The 20,239-nt window shown below is 42.6% G+C and overlaps 1 protein-coding gene across 2 annotated transcripts in view; it reads right to left on the reverse strand.

Annotated features, from left to right (window-relative positions):
* Positions 1–3,229: 3,229 nt before the first annotated feature.
* The window catches only part of dnajc27 (DnaJ (Hsp40) homolog, subfamily C, member 27), a 61,358-nt gene continuing 44,348 nt past the window's right edge, over positions 3,230–20,239 (reverse strand). For both annotated transcript variants that reach the window (XM_073050320.1, XM_073050319.1), the window contains exons 5-7: positions 15,993–16,115; positions 14,751–14,908; positions 3,230–3,509 (exon numbers count right to left, since the gene is read on the reverse strand). In XM_073050320.1, the coding sequence (XP_072906421.1) occupies positions 3,377–3,509; positions 14,751–14,908; positions 15,993–16,115 (414 nt within the window). In that variant the 3' untranslated portion in view covers positions 3,230–3,376. The remainder of the gene's footprint in view (positions 3,510–14,750; positions 14,909–15,992; positions 16,116–20,239) is intronic.

Consider the following 20,239-nt stretch of genomic DNA (forward strand, 5'->3'; position numbering starts at 1 on the left):
TGACATTTACTGTCTTCCAATCCATCGGGAACTGCCCAGAGTCTAAAGAGTTTTGATAAATGATTACCAATGCGTCTACTATAACCTCCACCAATTCCTTCAACACCCTGGGATGCATCCCATCAAGATTAGGGGCCTTATCTACCTTCAGGCCCTCTAGTTTGCTCATCACTATCTCTTTAGTGACAGTGATTTTATCAAGGTCCTCACCTCCAATTTTGTCCATAACATCCCCCTTTGGCATATTAGACACGTCCTCTACTGTGAAGACCGACACAAAATAGTCATTCAATGCCTCCGCCATTTCCTTATCACCCAATATCAGTTTCCCCTTCTTGTCTTCCAAGGGACCTACGTTGACTTTAGCCGCCCTCTTCCGCTTTATATATTTATAAAAACTTTTGCTATCTGTACTTTCATACTCTATCTTCCCTTTCCTTATTTCTTATTTAGTTCTTCTCTGTTGCTCTTTAAAGTTTTCCCATTCCTCCAGTCTCCCACTACTCTTTGCGACTTTGTACACATGAGCTTTTAATTTGATACTATCTTTTATTTCCTTAGTTATCCAAGGCTGGCTCTCTCCACACTTACTGTCCTTACTTATGACTGGAATATACTTCTGTTGAGCACTGTGAAACATCTCTTTGAAAGTATTCCACTGTTCCTCAATTGCCCTACCAAACAGCCTGTGCTCCCAATCCACATTAACCAACTCCTTCCTCATCCTGTTGTAGTCAAATCAAGTCCTCTCTATTCCCCTTACCATGGAATCCCCTTCCACAACAACTCTGCCACTCTTTTTCTTGCCCTCATACGCAGCAGAGCCACCCACGGTGCCATGATTCTGGCTACTGCTGCCTTCACCTGATGAGCCATCTCCTCCAACAGACTCCAAAGCGGTGTGACTGTTTTGGAGGGAGATGACCGCAGGAGACTCCTATACTACCTTCTTGCTACTACTCTTCCTGTTGGTCACCCATTCTCTATCTTTCCTTAGATCCTTAAACTGTGGTGTGACTAACTCACTAACTGCTTTATCCACAACATTCTCCGCATCTCGGATGCTCCAAAGAGAGTCCATGCTCAGCTCCAGTGCCGCCATGCGGTCTATCAGGAGCTGCAACTGGACACACTTCCTGCACATGTAGTCTTCAGGGACAATGTCAGCCTCCCTGAGTTCCCACGTCACAGGAAGAGAATGGCACGGGTCTGAACTCACCTGCCATGCCAGAGCAACAGAAGTTAGCGGAAGAGGACCATGGGAGAAAGGGAAGAGCCCGCTGGGTAAGTCGAAGGTCGTTATCTATGAATCTCTGTGAATCAGTTCTTCACCTTGACCCTTCTTTGCCGAAGCCTCGTTTGAGCCAAAGCCCTCTCAGTCTGCTACCCTCTCACTCCGCTGCCCACTCCGAACACTGCCCGCTGTATATGGCAATCTTTTTAAACCCTTCCCGCGCTCTACTGGCTAACATCACGCACCTGTGCAGTCTTGCCTCTCTTTACCCCGAGGAGTAAAATGCCTTCTCTCTGAAAATCCTTTCTGACGTTCCACTCATTAACCTTCAGGGTGTTCTGCACAAGGACTCTCAAGTCCTTTTGCATCTCAGATTATTGGATTTTCTCCCCAGTTCTACAATGCAAAGCAGTTTGTGTTTAGAACTACTGATTATACAATATATCCGACAAAATGTTCCTCAACATATCTTGCCTTCAGTTTACTGTGTTGTCAGCAATGCTCCCAAGTCTAGGGTCACAACTCAAGCCTCCACCCTTTCAATCTCTTTCACCTCCTTTCAATCTTGACATTGCAACACAAGGTCAAAAGACTCCAAAAGGTTCCAACTCAATAAAATAATGTTGGTTAATGTGGATTTATTGCCACATACATAAAAAATTAAAAAGATACCCATAGAGAAATATAATCAATGGGTTTTGTTAACTTTGAACAACCTAAAAGAATGGCAGAATGGGAACTACAGAGAAACAGATCACACTTAAGCAAAGGTATCACAGAATACAGCTGTCATTGGCAACTAGAACATAAAACAGTAGAGCACAGGAAAGGCCCTTTGGCTCACAATATTGTGCCAAACCAATTAAATTAGTTATCAGATAGACAATTAGACTAATCCATTCTGCCTACACAATGTCCATATCCTTTAATTTTCCTCACATTCATGTGCCTATCTAAACCTCTCCTGGAAGTCCCTAATGTATCTGCTGTTACCACCATTGCAGGCAGTGCATTCCAGGCAGCCACTGCTCCCTGTGCAAAACATTCCCGTCACATCTCCTTTGAATTTACATCCTCTCACCTTAAATCCATGCCCTCTGGCACTGGTCATTTCAATCCTGGGAAAAAGTTATTGTCTTTCTACTCTACCTATGCCTCTCATAATCATATAAACCTCTATCAGATCTCCCCTCAGCTTCCACCACTCTAGAGAAAACTGCTCGTTTGTCTCAGGATTATATATGATGACATATGTACTTTGATAATAAATCTATTTTGTATTTTAAACTTTGCTAGAAATCCAGCATAAGACACACAAAATACTGGAAGAACTCAGCAGCTCAAATCGCATCTATGGAAATGCATAAACACTCGATGTTTTGTGCCAAGACCCTTTATCAGCACTGGGAAAGAAGGGGGAGATACCAGAATAAAAAGGAGGGGTTGGGGAAGAAGGACAAGCTGATAGGTGGTAGGTGAAGCCAGGTGTGATGGTAAGGTAAAGGGCTGGAGAAGAAAGGAATCTGATTGGAGTGGAGAGTGGACTATGGGAAAACGGGGAGGAGGGACACCAGAGAGATGATAGGCAGGTAAAAAAAAAGAGGTGAGAGGCCAGAATGGGGAATAAAAGAAGAGCGAAGGGGAAAGGAAAAAAATTACCAGAAAGAGAACTCAGTGTTTATGCCGTCAGATAGTCATTTACAGATATTTGAGTTCAATGATCCATTGTCAGAACAGACTTCATTAGCATGGACATGAAAAGAATGGTAAGCACCAATATCCCAGATTCATCAGTTCAGCTTGAAGTATTTGGTGAAGTGCATTTTCAAAGCCTACCTGTGTTGGCCTGGAACACATCCCACCCTGCAAAAGCACGTCCATTTGATAGGTGTTCATCATCACACCACACAGACCACTGCCCCCTCAGAGGACTTGATTACTGCTTGCCTCCGATTACAAGGCTATGGATCAGCGAAGATTGATTGTGCAAATCAATGTAAGCATTCATGTTTATTTGTCCTGCACGCACACCAAATATTAAATAATGTAATAACTTCCACTGAAATCTCAAGTATAGGTAGTGTAACATTCAGCCTATGGAGATGATGCTTCTTATCTGGTTTCAGAATCGTCAGCCTATTCTTACTTGATGTTTTTCAGTAACACAGTCCGTGCATTGACAACTGCTTTGAAGGCATCTTCACTTCCTGGGGCAAGGCACTTGTCTGGGTGAAGGAGCATGGCCAGCTTTCGATAAGCTTTGTTTACCTCATCCCTGCAAAGTAGGAACAGTGTGAGTTTCCTATCTGCAGTACCATCGATACACATTAAACACAGTCCTGACAGGGTATGGAAATTATATCGCCATTCTCCTTCCAGCATTAAACACGGTCTTGAGAGGGTACAGAAAATATATCCCCATTACCATTCCAACATTAAATACAGTTAGGACAGGGTACAGAAATTATATCCCCATTCCTGTTCCAAATTTAAACACATCCCTGACAGGGTACAGAAATTATTCTCACATTCACATTCCAATCATAAACACAGTCATGACGGGGTAAAGAAATAATTCCCATTCAGTCATTAAACAGGCCTGACAGAATACAAAAATTTTACCTCCATTCTCATTCTGACATGTTCATTTCCTATTCCCATTCCCATTCCAAAATGTGGATTTCCTACCCTCATTGGCGTATTGCTCATGTGGTTCCATTGTTTAAAAAGGGTTCTGTTATGAGTGCTGAACAGACCTGAAGGAAATGGGGTGCAGAGTTGACCATTCCCCCCCCCCCTTTGAGAACTATGGACTATGACTATTGCTATGCTGCTAATGAGAGAGAGAGAGAGAGAGAGAGAGAGAGAGAGAGAGAGAGAGAGATGAAGCACAGAGGAAGGGACATCTGCTACAGATAAGAGAAAGAGAGACACAGTTGATTTATGTATTATGGCTTCTTCCTGGATTGTTTACATTTCGCTGCAAGGATGTTACTTTGCTCGTTAACATTCCTAAGGAGACAGCAGGAGTTGCCTGATTTGATGGACATGGTCATTTTGAGTTGATGGATGGCTGATACCCCGTCAATGGGATAAAAGACAGGTGTGGAGAGACACCCCTCAGACACACCAGTGGACACTGACCGAGTGTTGTGCACCCACAGGAAGGTGGGGGCTTCAAGGACCAAATCAGGAGATCGGTCAACAAAGCTCACAGTGTGACGGCAGGGCCGTTGGGGACTTGTGTGTGTGTCCACTCATGCCAGAGTGACGAGTCCACCACAGAAGAACGGTCTAGCTGGAGAACGAAGGGTCATAACCGAATGACCACAACGGTACGACGGAATCAGAATACAACAGAAGGTTTGCTGGCTGCAGCAGCTCAATCTCTTGCTCGCTCTCTCTCTCTCTCTCCAACGATTGCAATACAACCATAACTACCTCAGCACACAAGAACTGAACTGAACTCTATATTCTCTTATGACAATTCATTTACCCCTAGACATTGATAGAGTTTGTTTATTATTGTTGATTATTATTCCTACACTTCTATGTTTATTATTGCTAACCCGTTTTATATGTATATTTGCATTTTTGATACTGTATTGTGTAGTTTACTAATAAACACCTTTAGTTTTCGGTACCACCAGACTCCAACGGATTCTTCTATTTCTGCTGGTCTGTAAACCCAGTTACGGGGTACGTAACAGTTCTACGAGTAAACCTAGCAATTATAGGCCTGTAAGTTTAACGTCAGTGGTGGGTAATTTAATGGAAAGTATTCTTAGAGATGGTATACATAATTATCTGGATAGACAGGGTCTGATTAGGAACAGTCAACATGGATTTATGCGTGGAAGGTCATGTTTGACAAATCTTACTGACTTTTTTGAAGAGATTACGAGGAAAGTTGAAGAGGGTAAAGCAGTGGATGTTGTCTATATAGACTTCAGTAAGGCCTTTGACAAAGTTCCGCATGGAAGGTTAGTTAAGAAGGTTCAATCGTTAGGTATTAATATTGAAGTAGTAAAATGGATTTAACACTGGCTGGATGGGAGATGCCAGAGTAGTGATGGATAACTGTTTGTTAGGTTGGAGGCCGGTGACTAGTGGTGTGCCTCAGGGATCTGAACTGGGTCCAATGTTGTTTGTCATATACATTAATGATCTGGATGATGGGGTGGTAAATTGGATTAGTAAGTATGCAGATGATACTAAGGTAGGTGGCGTTGTGGATAATGAAGTAGGTTTTCAAAGTTTGAAGAGAGACTTAGGCCAGTTAGAAGAGTGGGCTGAACAATGGCAGATGGAGTTTAATGCTGATAAGTGTGGTGTGAGGTGCTACATTTTGGTAGGAATAATCCAAATAGGACATACATGGTAAATGGTAGGGCAATGAAGAATGCAGTAGAACAGAGTGATCTAGGAATAATGGTGCATAGCTCCCTGAAGGTGGAATCTCATGCGGATAGGGTGGTGAAGAAAGCTTTTGGTACGTTGGCCTTTATAAATCAGAGAATTGAGTATAGGAGTTGGGATGTAATGTTAAAGTTGTACAAGGCATTGATAAGGCCAAATTTGGAGTATTGTGTACAGTTATGGTCACCAAATTATAGGAAGAATGTCAACAAAATAGAGAGAGTACAGAGAAGATTTACTAGAATGTTACCTGGGTTTCAGCACCTAAGTTACAGGGAAAGATTGAACAAGTTAGGTCTTTATTCTTTGGAGCATAGAAGGTTGAAGGGGAACTTGATAGAGGTATTTAAAATTATGAGGGGAATAGATAGAGTTGACGTGGATAGGCTTTTTCCATTGAGAGCAGGGGAGATTCAAACAAGAGGACATGAGTTGAGAGTTAGGGGGCAAAAGTTTAAGGGTAACACGAGGGGGAATTTCTTTACTCAGAGAGTGGTAGCTGTGTGGAACGAGCTTCTAGTAGAAGTGGAAGAGGCAGGTTCGGTATTGTCATTTAAAGTAAAATTGGATAGGTATATGGACAGGAAAGGAATGGAGGGTTATGGGCTGAGTGCGGGTCAGTGGGACTAGGTGAGAGTAAGTGTTCCGTATGGGCCAGAAGGGCCGAGATGGCCTGTTTCCATGCTGTAATTGTTATATGGTTATTTCTGTTCCAACATTTCAATTTCAAACCCTTATTCCTGTTCTGACACATCAATTTCCTATCCCCATTTTCATTCTGATTTATTTCCTATCCTCATTCTCGTACCAACATGTTGATTTCCTATCCATATTCTAACATAGATTCATAAAAAAATATAGCACAGAAATAGGCCCTTCGGCCCATCTAGACCATGCCAAGCTTCTTAAACTACCTACTTCCATCAACCTGCACCAGAACCATCATCTTTCATACCCCTATATGTACAGTCAGATGACAATAAACTTGAACTTGAACTTACAGTCTGAACTTCAGTGGCATACCAATGGTTCCACTTCACTAGGCGTTTGAGCAGATTTGATATGTCATTGAAGACTACAGTAAATTTCTACAGATATACAAAAGCATTCTAACTGGTTGCATCACCATCTGGTATGGAGGGATCACTGCAGTTCAGGTGCCTTTCGTTCGGTGTGGGCAATCACGTCGCTCCATCCATCACAATCCTTGACCCTCCGAATTGTAGTTGTTGTCTCCCCTGTTTCTAACTGTGATGTTAATCCATCTATCATTCTCATTCTCTGTCTGTCTCTGCTTCTTTTTCCTTCCAGCTTTCCAGTTGTAACTGAATGTTCTAATGTCTCTCTTCACATGATGTGTCCAAAGAATTTTGATTGCTGTTTTCTGATTTTTTTAAAGTAATGTACATTTTGTTTTTGTTCTCTGTAGAACTTCTTCATTGGTTATCCTGTCCATATATGATATGCATAGCATTCTTCTGAGGAACCACATCTCTGCTGCATTGATTCTTTCTTCCATTGCATTTGTGATGGTCCATGACTCGCAGCCATACATCAATATAGGAAGAATGTAGCAGCTGAGAGTTCTAAGGCGGATGTCAATTGCTACTTTCTTGTTCGTTAGGATGTTTCTCATTTCTGTAAATGCTGTTCTTGCCATTGTGATTCTTGCTTTTATGACGGTTTTGCATTTGCCATCAGATGTTACACACGATCCAAGGTACTTGAAGTTCTGAACTTGTTTCAGGATTTCATTTCCCAATACGATCCTACAGTTTGGAATATCAGGTTTCTTTGATAATACCATTACTTCAGTTTTCTTTTTGTTTAAGGTTAGGCCAAGTCTGTCACTCTCTGTGTTGACGGTAGATACTAGTTCCTGTAAATTTACTTCACTGTTTGCTATCAGTACTGTATCATCTGTATAGCAGAGGTTGTTGATATTGTAGCCTCCTATACTTATTGCAGGTAGGTCTTGTATGGTTCTCATGATATTTTCACTGTACAGGGAGCACTGGTCCGGTGATAGAACACAATCCTGTCTGACTATTCGCTTTATTGGCTGATATTCACCAATTTCGTTGCTTATCTGTATGGCTGCACTTTGTTGCCAGTTGAGATCCTTGATTATTCTTACATCTTTTCCGTCAATATTAATATCCTTAAGCATTTTCATGATGACTTGGTGTTTCACTGTGTCAAAGGCTTCTGTGTAGTTAATGAAACATGAGTATAGGTCTTGTACTTCTATTGACCTTTCGATAACATTCCTGAGAATACAAGTTGCGTTTGATGTTCCCTTGCCTTCGACAAAGCTACACTGTTCTTCACTGATCTCTAGCTTAGTTCTGTTTCTTATTCTGAGCATGATGATTCTAAGTAGAATTTTTGTGAGGTGGCTCATTAAACTAACTGTTCTGTGTTGTCTACACTCTGTTGCACCTGGTTTCTTTGGCAGTGCAATGAATACTGCCTTTAAAAGATCTTCTGGTACTTTTGTATATTCTGTTGTATATTCTATCAATATACTATCTGTTATATATTCTATCAATATAATCATCAATATAAATATTGATAGAATATGATGTATATTCTATCAATATACTATACTGTTATATATTCTATCAATATAATCAATGCCACTGTTGTATATTCTATCAATAAAATTGTTAATTTCTCTACACCAAAATCTTCTAGCGCTTCATACAGTTCAACCGGAATGTTATCTGGTCCTGATGATTTCCCCTTTTGCATTTTCTTCATAGCATGTTCCACTTCTTCTTTCAGTATTGCTGGGCCCTCATTGTTGTTGCCAATATCAAAGTTGTCCTCTCGATCTTTGTCATCGTATATGTCTTTGATGTATTCTGACCATCTTTGCATTATTTTTCCTTTTTCCATAATTGTTAATCCGTCTTTTGCTTTTATACATCCTGTTGTTGCCCAGCTTTTCTTCCGATTTGTGACGTCTTTGATCTCATCGTGCAAACATTTGCTGTTGTTGGTCTTCTGCAATTGTTCTATTAACTCACCCTTTGTCCTTAAGCCATTTTTCTTTTGCTTTCTTGCACTTGGTTGTTATCTGTGCATGCAAGGATACGTAGGCTTCTTCGTTTTCCTTACATTTTCTTCCTTGATCCATAAAATTCAAAATTTCTTCTGTCATCCATTTCTTTTTAGCTTTTTTCTGTTGTTTGGGAATCACCTCTTGTGCTGCTTGTGTTATGCTGTCTGAGGTTTTCCCATTGCTGCTCTAAAATAGTGATGTTTTGTAGAGCCTCAAATTTGTTCTTCACTGTTATTTGGAATTCATTTTTGATGGCACTGTTTTTTCTCAAAAGTCCCAAATTCAGCTTTGGCTCTATGCTTGGTCTTTTAAGCTTTGAGTTTTAGGTATATCACACTGATTATTGGTACGTGATCACTGTAGCAGTCTGCACCCGGATATGTTTTGCATGATTTCAGAGCATTTCTATACCTTCTCCTTATAAGCACGTAATCAATCTGCTTTCTGGTATTATCCCCTGGGCTCTTCCATGTCCATAGTTTTCTTGGGTGTTGCTTGAAGACAGTATTACCAATTATATAATCTTTTTCTGTGACCCACGTAGCTAGTCGTTCACCTCTCTCATTTCTCTCACCTATGCCATAATGCCCAATATTGTCCTCGTCCCTGGCCTTGCCTACTTTTGCGTTGAAGTCACCTTGAAAAATGGTATTTTCTGAGCTTTTACATTGTCTTTAATGCTTTTTCTAGTTCGTCATAAAATTGTTCAATGTTTTCTTCACTGTTGTCTGCTGTTGGGGCATAAACTTGAACAATGTTAATGTCAAAAGGTTTTGCAGGTAGCTTCACAAGTAACATTCAATCTGATATTGTCCAATAGCCTTTTATTGACTTTGCATCTTCTTCATCTAACAATTTCAACACCTTAGCATGTATTTCTCCTCCTGAGTAAATGATGGTATATCCCTCTGAGCTTGTCGTACCAGCTCCTTTCCATCTCATCTTGCACATTCCCAAGATGTTGATTTTTAACCTTTCCATTTCTTGTTTGATGTTGTCTAGTTTACCAGGTTGGTTAAGGGTTCTTACATTCCAGGTTGCTAGTCTGATCTTCTTTGCTTTTAATCTGCCGACAGTCACTGGATAACGATCGGGTTCACCTGTGGCGCATGAGATCCTCTACCAGATGAGTCTCCTTCGGTGAGGGCTCCATTTACATCTTTGAAATGAGACCGTAGTTGACTTGAGTTCACGATTTACAAGGGAGGAATACTGAAGTGGTTTCCCGTTGCCTTCTTCAGTTGCAGTGTCCATACTGGACAGGTAGCCCTGGCCACTGATCAGCAGATTCATCTGCCCAGCATTTTTAGCTTTACAACCATAAATTCCAATTCCTAGAACGTGCTTGTAAAAACCACCCACCACCTGCAAACCATGGCTTCACGTGACCCGGATTGGGAGGCTAAACCGGTACTACACCTCGCCCAAGGATGACCTGTAGGCTATCGGACGGAAGGAGCACCTTACACCTCCTTTTTGCTGAGCAATTGCACAGCACTGACACCGGGGGGGGGGGGGGGGGGGTCACTGCAGAGCTTTGTAAGCTCAGCCACCTCCATCGTGGACCTTAGCCTCGCCACCACTGATTCCCTAATCATCATTAGGGAATCTCACTGTCTGGAACATGCTCTCTTGACATTGCTGCCACATCAAGTCCCTCGGTGCACCCAGTGGGTTATTACAATACCCAACTCAGATGTGTAGCCTGAACCTAATGGATTCTGCCCACTGCAGAACCTTCCAGAACAAGAACATTGATGCTGGGATGAAGCATTACAGGAGAGTCCTGGTTACAAACAAGAACAACATACACAAAATAACACTATAAGAGATAGCAGCAGAAGTGGGCGATTTGGCTTATCAAGTCTGCTCCTCCATTTCATCATGGCTGAGCCAATTTTTCTTTCAGCTCCAATCTTCTGCCTTTCCCCCAAAGCGCTACATACCCTGACCAATTAAGAATGAATCAATCTCCATTTTAGATATACGGTGCCTAAAAAAATTACTGACGCCTCTGGGAAGTTTTCATCTTTTATTGTTTTACAACACTGATTCACAGTGGATTTAATTTGGATTTTTTGACACTGATCAACAGAAACAGACTCTTTCGTGTCAAAATAGAAACGTATCTCTACAAAGTGATCTAAATTAATTGCAAATATAAAACACAAAATAATTGATTGCATAATTATTCACCACCCCCCCCCTTTAATATGACACCAAATCATCACTGGTGCAGCCAATTGGTTTTAGAAGTCACATAATTGGTTAAATGGAGATGACCTGTGTGCAGTCCAGGTGTTTCAATTGATTTTAGTAAAAATACACCTGTAGCTGGAAGGTCCAACTACCGGTGAGTCAGTCTCCTGGCAAAAACTACACCTTGAAGATAAAAGAACATTCTAAGCAACTCTGTGAAAAGGTTATTGAAAAGCACAAGTCAAGAGATGGATACAAGAAAATTTCCAAATCGCTGAATATCGCTTGGAGTACAGTTAAGTCAATCATCAAGAAATGGAAAGAATATGGCAGCACTGTAAATACTCAGTTTTTGTGCAGGCCATCCTCAAAAACTGAGTAATCATGCAAGAAGGGGACTAGTGAGGGAGACGACCAAGAGAGCTGTGACAATTCTGGAGAAGTTACAAGCTTCAGTGCCTGAGATGGGAGAGACTGTGCATACGCATGGGTGCTTCACCAGTTGCAGTATTATGGGGAGAGGCAAAGTAAAAGCTACAGTTGAAAAAAAACTCATGAAATCTCAGCTAGAGACTCTGAAGTCAGCTGGAAGAAGGTTCTATAGTCTGATGAAACCAAAATTGAGCATTTGGTCATCAGACTAAACACAATATCTGGCGGAAACCAAACACCGCATGTCGTCAACAACACACCATCCCTACCGTGAAGTGTGGTGGCTGCATCATGCTACGCAGGTGATTCACTGCAGCGGGCCTGGAAGACTTGTGAAGGCAGAGGGTGAAAATGAATGCAGCAAAATACAGGGAAATCTTGGAGGAAAACCTGGTGAAGTCTGCGAGAGAACTGCAACTTGGGAGATTGTTTTCCAGCAAGACAACGATCCTAAGCATAAAACCAAAGCTACACAGGATTGGCTTAAAAATGACGAAGTTAATGTCCTGGAGTGGCCAAAGTAGCCACTCCAGGACATCAAAGTACATTTGATAAAGTAGCCCATGCAAGGCTTATTGAGAAAGTAAGGAGGCATGGGATCCAAGGGGACCTTGCTTTGTGGAACCAGAATTGGCTTGCCCACAGAAGTCAGAGTGGTTGTAGATGGGTCATATTCTACATGGAGGTCATAGAAACATAGAAAACCTACAGCACAATACAGGCCATTCGGCCCATGATGCTGTGCTGAACATGTACTTATTTTAGAAATTACCTAGTGTTACCCATAGCCCTCTATTTTTCTACGCTCCATGTACCTATCCAGGAGCCTCTTAAAAGACCCTATCGTATCTGCCTCCACCACTGTTGCCAGCAGCCCATTCCATGCACTCACCACTCTCTGCGGGGAAAAAAATTGTCCCTGACATATCCTCTGTACCTACTTCCAATCACCTTAAAACTATGCCCTCTCGTGTTAGCCATTTCTGCCCTGGGAAAAAGCCTATCCACACGATCAATGCCTCTCAAAATCTTATACACAGGTCGGTGACCAGTGGTATTCATCAGGGATCTGTTCTGGGACCCTTTCTTTGTGTGATTTTTATAAATGACCTGGATGAGGAAGTGGAGGGATGGGTTAGTAAATTTGCTGATGACACAAGGTTGGAGGTGTTGTGGGTAGTGTGGAGGGCTGTCAAAGGTTACAGCGGGACATTGATAGGATGCAAACCTGGGCTGAGAAGTGGCAGATGAAGGTCAACCCAGATAAGTGTGAAGTGCTTCATTTTGGTAGGTCAAATATGATGGCAGAATATGGTATTAATGGTAAGACTCTTGGCAGTGCGGAGGATCGGAGAGATCTTGGGTTCTGAGTCCATAAGACACTCAAAGCTGCTGTGCAGGTTGTCTGTGTTAAGAAGGCATATGGTACATTGGCCTTCATCAGCCAAGGGATTGAGTTCAAGAGCCAAGAAGTAACAGCTATATAGTGGTCAGACCCCACTTGGAGTACTGTGCTCAGTTCTGGTCACCTCACTACAGGAAGGATGTGTAAACTATAGAAAGGGTGCAGAGGAGATTTACAAGGATGTTGCCTCGATTGGGGAGCAATCCTTATGAGAATAGGTTGGGTGAACTCAGCCTTTTCTCCTTGAAGTGACGGAGGATGAGAGGCAACCTGATAAAGGTGTATAAGATGATGAGAGGCATTGATCGTGTGGATAGTCAGAGGTTTTTTCCCAGGGCTGAAATGGTTAGCACAAGAGGGCATAGTTTTAAGGTGCTTGGAAGTAGGTACAGAGGAGATGTCAGGGGTAAGTTTTGTTACGCAGAGAGTCGTGGGTGTGTGGAATGGGCTGCCACCACTGGCGGTGGAGGCAGAAACGATAGGGTCATTTAAGAGACTCCTGGTTGGATACATGGAGCTTAGAAAAATAGAGGGCTATGGGTGAGCCTAGGTCGTTCTAAAATAAGGATATATTCGACACAGCTTTGTGGGCCGAAAGGCCTGTATTGTGCTGTAGGTTTTCTATGTTTCTGTTGATCAGTATCAAATAAAGCCAAGTTAAATCCCGTACAATTCAATGTCGTAAAACAATATGACATGAAAACTTCCAAGAGGGGTGAATACTTTTGATAGGCACTGTACATAAAGACTTGGTGTCCACAGCTACCTGTGGCAACAAATTCTACAAATTCATCACTCTCTGGCTAAAGAAATTCCTCCTCACCTCCATTCTAAAATGACACCACTCTATTCTGAAACTGTGTTATCTGGTTTTAGATTCTCCCACTAAGGAAACCTCCTCTCCACATCCACTCGATGAAGGCCTTTCACTATTCAATAGGTGTCAATTAGGTCACCCCTCATTCTTCTGAACTCTAGTGTATACAGGCCCAGAGTCATCAAACACTCTTCATATGATAAGCCATTTAATCCTTGGAATCATTTTTCTGAACTTCTTTTGAACCCTCTCCAGTTTCAGCACATCCTGCATACAATACTCCCAAGTGAGGCCTCATCAGTACTTTATAAATATCAACATTACATCCTAGAAAATGCTGGAGGAACTCTGGTTAGCTAGCATCTATGGAAATGAATAAACAGTTGATGTTTTGGACTGAGACCTTTCATCAGGGCTGGAAAGGACCAGGGCAAAAGCCAGAATGAGGTGGGGTGGGGAAGGAGTACAAGCTGGCAGATAATTGGTGAGACCAGGTGACAGGGAAGGTGGATAGATGAGGGAGGGAAGATGAAGTAAGAACCTAGGAGGTGATAGGTGGAGGTGGTGAAGAGCTCAAGAAGTTGAACACCCACAAATGCTGGAGGTCCTGATGAGGTAGCATCAATGGAAATGGAAAAAACAGTAGATGCTTCAGGCCCAGACCCTTTATCAGGACTGGCAAGGAAGGGGGAAGACTCCAGAATAAAAAGGTGGGAGGAGGGGAAAGGTTACAAGCTAAATAGATGAAGTAACCTGATAGAAGAGGAGAGTGGAACTTGGGAGAAAGGGAAAGAGGAGGGGAAACAGAGGGATGTGATGGTCAGGTGAGAAGAGAATGAAGAACCAGAATGGGAAATGGAAAAAAGAGAAGGGGAAGGGTGGGAAATTACCGGAAGTCACAGAAATTGGTGTAAACTGAACTATGGAATCTGAGAAAATTTTAGTTATTTAGTTTGTTTTCAGTATACAAGAGTTGTCTGAACTCTCAAGGAAGAGAAACAGATAGGTAAATGTCCCATCATGCTAGAAGAGCCCAGACATGATTCCTGCCTATGCTGGAGACATGGACTCAGGCTGTCATTGATAAGCCCTGTAGCAAGGTCCACAGTACCCACTAAATTTGTACAAACACTGACCCACTTGACCCTGTAATAGTGTTAACCGGAGTTTGCTTTACCTGGATGCCCCTGGCTTCATTCCCAGCATTTCCCAGCTATCCTTGCTGTTCCGTATCCTGCGGATGGTGTCAGCTTGCTCTTTGGTAAAGCCCAGGCTAAGGCTGCTCTGAGGCCGCTTACCGTTCTCACACAAATCGAGGATCAAAGAGAAGAAAGTCTAGACTCAGAGTGCAAAGAGAAAAGCAGATTAAACAAGATTCACTAATAAAGTCCCTGCCAGAATGATGGGGTCCCTCACCCACTCGACTACCGGCACCTGGACCATGGCATTGCCACAACCTCCAGCATTGCATAGACTCCCCATCTCTCCGGGAATCCAATGCTCCACACAAATGCTCAGGATCCACAGTCCATGGTAGTGCCTGAAAAGATTAGCTTTATTTACCACATGTATATCAAAACGTACTGTGAAATGCGTCGTTTGCGTCAACAGGCAAGCAAAGATGTGCTGGGGGCAGCTCATAAGTGTCACCATAGCACAACACCAACATAGCACGCTCACAGCTTACTAACACTAACCCTTCCATCTTTAGAATGTGGGAGGAGATTGGAGCATCGGGAGGAAGCCCATGTGGTCATGGAGGACATGCAAACTATTTACTGACAGCTACAGGAATTGAACCCTGATGCTGTAAAGCATTGCACTAACCACTACTTCCCTAACAGTATGATGTACTGTCATATTTGTGGGGATTAAAATAGGAGAAGAATACGACAAGAATCTGCACCCAAAGTTCTTCTAGATGTTAAGGAAAGTGTCTGTGTACATAGGAAGATCAGCTTCATTTGTCACATGACCAGCAATCCATAAAATGAAATGTGTTGTGAGTCAATGGCTGGCACAGTCTGATGATGTGCTGGAGTAAGCCCACAAGTGTCTCCATGCTTCTGGCACCAACATAGCATTCTATTAACTTACTAACCTCTACATGTTTGAATGCGGAAGGAAATCACAGCACCTAGAGGAAGCCCATGCGGTCATGGGGAGTGTACAAACTCCTCCAGACAGTGGCAAGAACTGAACTCTGACCATTGGCACTGTAAAGCATTACGCTAAATGTTACGTTTTCTTGTTCAATGCTATTTCCCTGCTTCCCATCCTCTTCTCCCAGGAAGTCCAGGTGGTTCCCACCTCTCCCTGGCAACCTGACCAACATTCTTCCTGACAAACATTCCCCATTGGAAATGCCCACCATTTGCCACATTGTGTTTGTTGGAATGGTGCTGATCCATGTACATACCTGGAACATCTCATTGATTCCCTCACCGGACTGTGCTGAGGTTTCAAAGTAGTAGAATCCTCTGCTCTCAGCCCAGAGCCGTCCCTCGCTCTCGTCAATCACACGGCGCTTTCCACAGTCCACCTGAAAGAGGAAGAGGAGAAGCATCCCACAATAACTGTATCTATTGTGCTGAAAGGATTATTAGCTCCAGAGTACAGAAATGTTCCTTGTAGGCACTCTGGAACCTAAAGATTCCCATGCAGGGACTGCACACATTTGATACAGAGTAAAGCTTCCTCTATACTCTCCCGGGTATGGATTAGACACAGCTATACTAGAACCATATCATGTTGATTGTAAGAATATACCAAGTGTGCACATGGCCAATTGATCACACGGTATCAATTGGGCCTCCTATGCATGGAAGGCACTCACGCTCCCAAATGAAATTTTAAAGGCTTAGATGGAGTTGAAATAGAGATGATGTTTTCAATGCGGGAGGGTCTAGGGCAAAGGGCACAGCCTCAATGGAGGGGCATACATTTAGAAAGGAGATGAGAAGGAGTTTCTTTAGCCAGATGGTAGTGAATTTGTGGAATTTATTGCCATGGAAGGCCAAGTCATTGAGTATATTTAAAATGGATGAAACTATCAGGCAGGAACTTAGATGTATAAATTGGGAGCAGATGTTCCCAGAGAAATGTATGGCAGAAATGTGGCAAATGCTCAGGGCATATTTGCATAGTTATTCTGCATAGGTACGTTCCAATGAGACAGGGAAAAGATGGTAGGGTACAGGAACTATGGTGTACAAAGGCTGTTGAAAATCCAGTCAAGAAGAACAGGGAGGCTTACAAAAGGTTCAAAAAACTAGGTAATGATAGAGAGCTAGAAAATTAAAAGGCTATCAGGAAGGAGCTTAAGAATGAAATTAGGAGAGCCAGAAGAGGCCATGAGAATGCCTTGGTGAGCAAGATTAAGGAAAAACCCACGGCATTCTACAAGTGTGTGAAGAGCAAACCGATAAGAAGTTAGAGAATAGGACCAATCAAGTGTGACAGTGGAAAAGTGTGTATGGAACTGTAAGAGGTAGTGGAGGTACTTAATGAATACTTTGCTTCAGTATTCATTACAGAAAAGGACCTTGAAGATTGTAGGAATGCCTTACAGCGGACTGAACAGCTTGAGCATATAGACATGAAGAAAGACGAGGTGCTGGAGCTTTTGGAAGGCATCATATAGAACATAGAAAACCTACAGCACAATACAGGTCCTTCAGCCCACAAAGCTGTGCCAAACTTGTCCTCACCTTAAACTAACATGGCACTCTATTTTTCTGACCTCCATTTACCTGTCCAGGAGTCTCTTAAAAGATCCTATAATATCCGCCTCCACCCCCGGTGCCGGCAGCCCATTCCACGCACTCACCACTCTCTGCGTTAAAAAAAACACATACTCCTGACATCTCCTCTGTACCTACACCAAGCACCTTAAAATTGTGCCCTCTCATGTTAGCCATTTCAGCCCTGGGAAAAAGTCTCTGATTATCCACACAATCAATGCCTCTCATCATCCGTCACTCCACAGAAAAAAGGCCGAGTTCACTCAACCTATTCTCATAAGACATGCTCCCCAATCCAGGCAACATCCTTGTAAATCTCCTCTGCATCCTTTCTATGGTTTCCACGTCCTTCCTCTAGTGAGGCGACCAGAATTGAGCACAGTACTCCAAGTGGGGTCTGACCAGGGACCTATGTAGCTACACATTACATCTCAGCTCCTAAACTCGATCCCGCGATTGATGAAGGCCAATGTACCATATGCTTTCTTAACCACAGAGTCAACCTGCGCAACAGCTTTGAGTGTCCTATGGACTCGGACCCCAAGATCCCTCTGATCCTCCACAATGCCAAGAGTCCTACAACTAATACTACATTCTGCCATCATATTTGACCTACCAAAATGAACCACCTCACATTTATCTGGGTTGAACTCCATCTGACACTTCTCAGTCCATTTCTGCATTCTATCCATGTCCCGCTGTAAGCTCTGACAGACCTCCACACTACTCACAACACCTCCAACCTTTGTGTCATCAGCAAATTAGCTAACCCATCCTTCCACTTCTTCATTCAGGTCATTTATAAATATGAAGTTGGATAAGTCACCAGGACCATGGTTTTCAAGGGATATTAGAAACTTGGTTCGAAAAAAGAGGGATGTCTACAATAGATATAGGCAGCATGGAGTAAAGGAATTGCTTGAGGAATATAAAGAATGTAAAAGGAAACTTAAGAAAGAGATTAGAAAAGCTAAAAGAAGTTACGAGTTTGGCTTGGCAAATAAGGTGGAAGTAAATCCGAAAGGCTTCTACAGTTATATTAAAAGCAAGAGGATAGTGAGGGATAAAATTGGTCCCTTAGAGAATCAGGGTGGTCAGCTATGTGTGGAGCCGAGGGAGATGGGAGAGATTTTGAACGATTTCTTCTCTTCGGTATTCACTAAGGAGAAGGATATTGAATGGTGTAAGGTGTGGGAAACAAGTAAGGAAGTTATGGAACCTATGACAATTAAAGAGGTGGAAGTACTGGCGCTTTTAAGAAATTTAAAAGTGGATAAATCTCCGGGTCCTGACAGGATATTCCCCAGGACCTTGAGGGAAGTTTGTGTAGAGATAGCAGGAGCTCTGACGGAGATCTTTCAGATGTCATTAGAAACGGGGATTGTGCCGGAGGATTGGCGTATTGCTCATGTGGTTCCATTGTTTAAAAAGGGTTCTAGAAGTAAGCCTGGCAATTATAGACCTGTCAGTTTGACATCAGTGGTGGGTAAATTAATGGAAAGTATTCTTAGAGATAGTATTTATAATTATCTGGATAGACAGGATCTGATTAGGAGTAGCCAGCATGGATTTGTGTGTGGAAGGTCATGTTTGACAAACCTTATTGAATTTTTTGAAGTAGTTACGAGGAATGTTGACGAGGGTAAGGCAGTGGATGTAGTCTATATGGACTTCAGCAAGGCCTTTGACAAAGTTCCACATGGAAGGTTAGTTAAGAAGGTTCAGTCGTTAGGTATTAATGCTGGAGTAATAAAATGGATTCAACAGTGGCTAGATGGGAGATGCCAGAGAGTAGTGGTGGATAATTGTTTATCGGGATGGAGGCCGGTGACTAGCGGGGTGCCTCAGGGATCTGTTTTGGGCCCAATGTTGTTTGTAATATACATAAATGATCTGGATGATGGGGTGGTAAATTGGATTAGTAAGTATGCTGATGATACTAAGGTAGGAGGTGTTGTGGATAATGAGGTGGGTTTTCAAAGCTTGCAGGGAGATTTATGCCGGTTAGAAGAATGGGCTGAATGTTGGCAGATGGAGTTTAATGCTGAGAAGTGTGAGGTTCTACATTTTGGCAGGAATAATCCAAATAGAACATACAGGGTAAATGGTAGGGCATTGAGGAATGCAGTGGAACAGAGAGATCTAGGAATAACAGTGCATAGTTCCCTGAAGGTGGAGTCTCATATAGATAGGGTGGTGAAGAAGGCTTTTGGAACGCTGGCCTTTATAAATCAGAGCATTGAGTACAGAAGTTGGGATGAAATGTTAAAATTGTACAAGGCATTGGTAAGGCCAAATTTGGAATATTGTGTACAGTTCTGGTCACCGAATTATAGGAAAGATATCAATAAATTAGAGAGAGTGCAGAGACGATTTACTAGGATGTTACCTGGGTTTCAGCACTTAAGTTACAGAGAAAAGTTGAACAAGTTAGGTCTCTATTCATTGGAGCGTAGAAGGGTGAGGGGGGATTTGATCGAGGTATTTAAAATGTTGAGAGGGATAGATAGAGTTGACGTGAATAGGCTGTTTCCATTGAGAGTAGAGGAGATTCGAACGAGAGGACATGATTTGAGAGTTAGGGGGCAAAGGTTTAAGGGAAACACGAGGGGGTATTTCTTTACTCAGAGAGTGATAGCTGTGTGGAATGAGCTTCCTGTAGAAGTAGTAGAGGCCAGTTCAGTTGTGTCATTTAAGGTAAAATTGGATAGGTATATGGACAGGAAAGGAGTGGAGGGTTATGGGCTGAGTGCGGGTAGGTGGGACTAGGTGAGATTAAGAGTTCGGCACGGACTAGGAGGGCCGGAATGGCCTGTTTCCGTGCTGTGATTGTTATATGGTTATATGGACCGGACGAGATATACCCCAGGCTACTGTGGGAGGTGAGGGAGGAGATTGCTGAGTCTCTGGCGATGATCTTTGC

This window comes from Hemitrygon akajei, chromosome 7, assembly GCF_048418815.1.
Source record: "Hemitrygon akajei chromosome 7, sHemAka1.3, whole genome shotgun sequence".
Classification (NCBI taxonomy): domain Eukaryota; kingdom Metazoa; phylum Chordata; class Chondrichthyes; order Myliobatiformes; family Dasyatidae; genus Hemitrygon; species Hemitrygon akajei.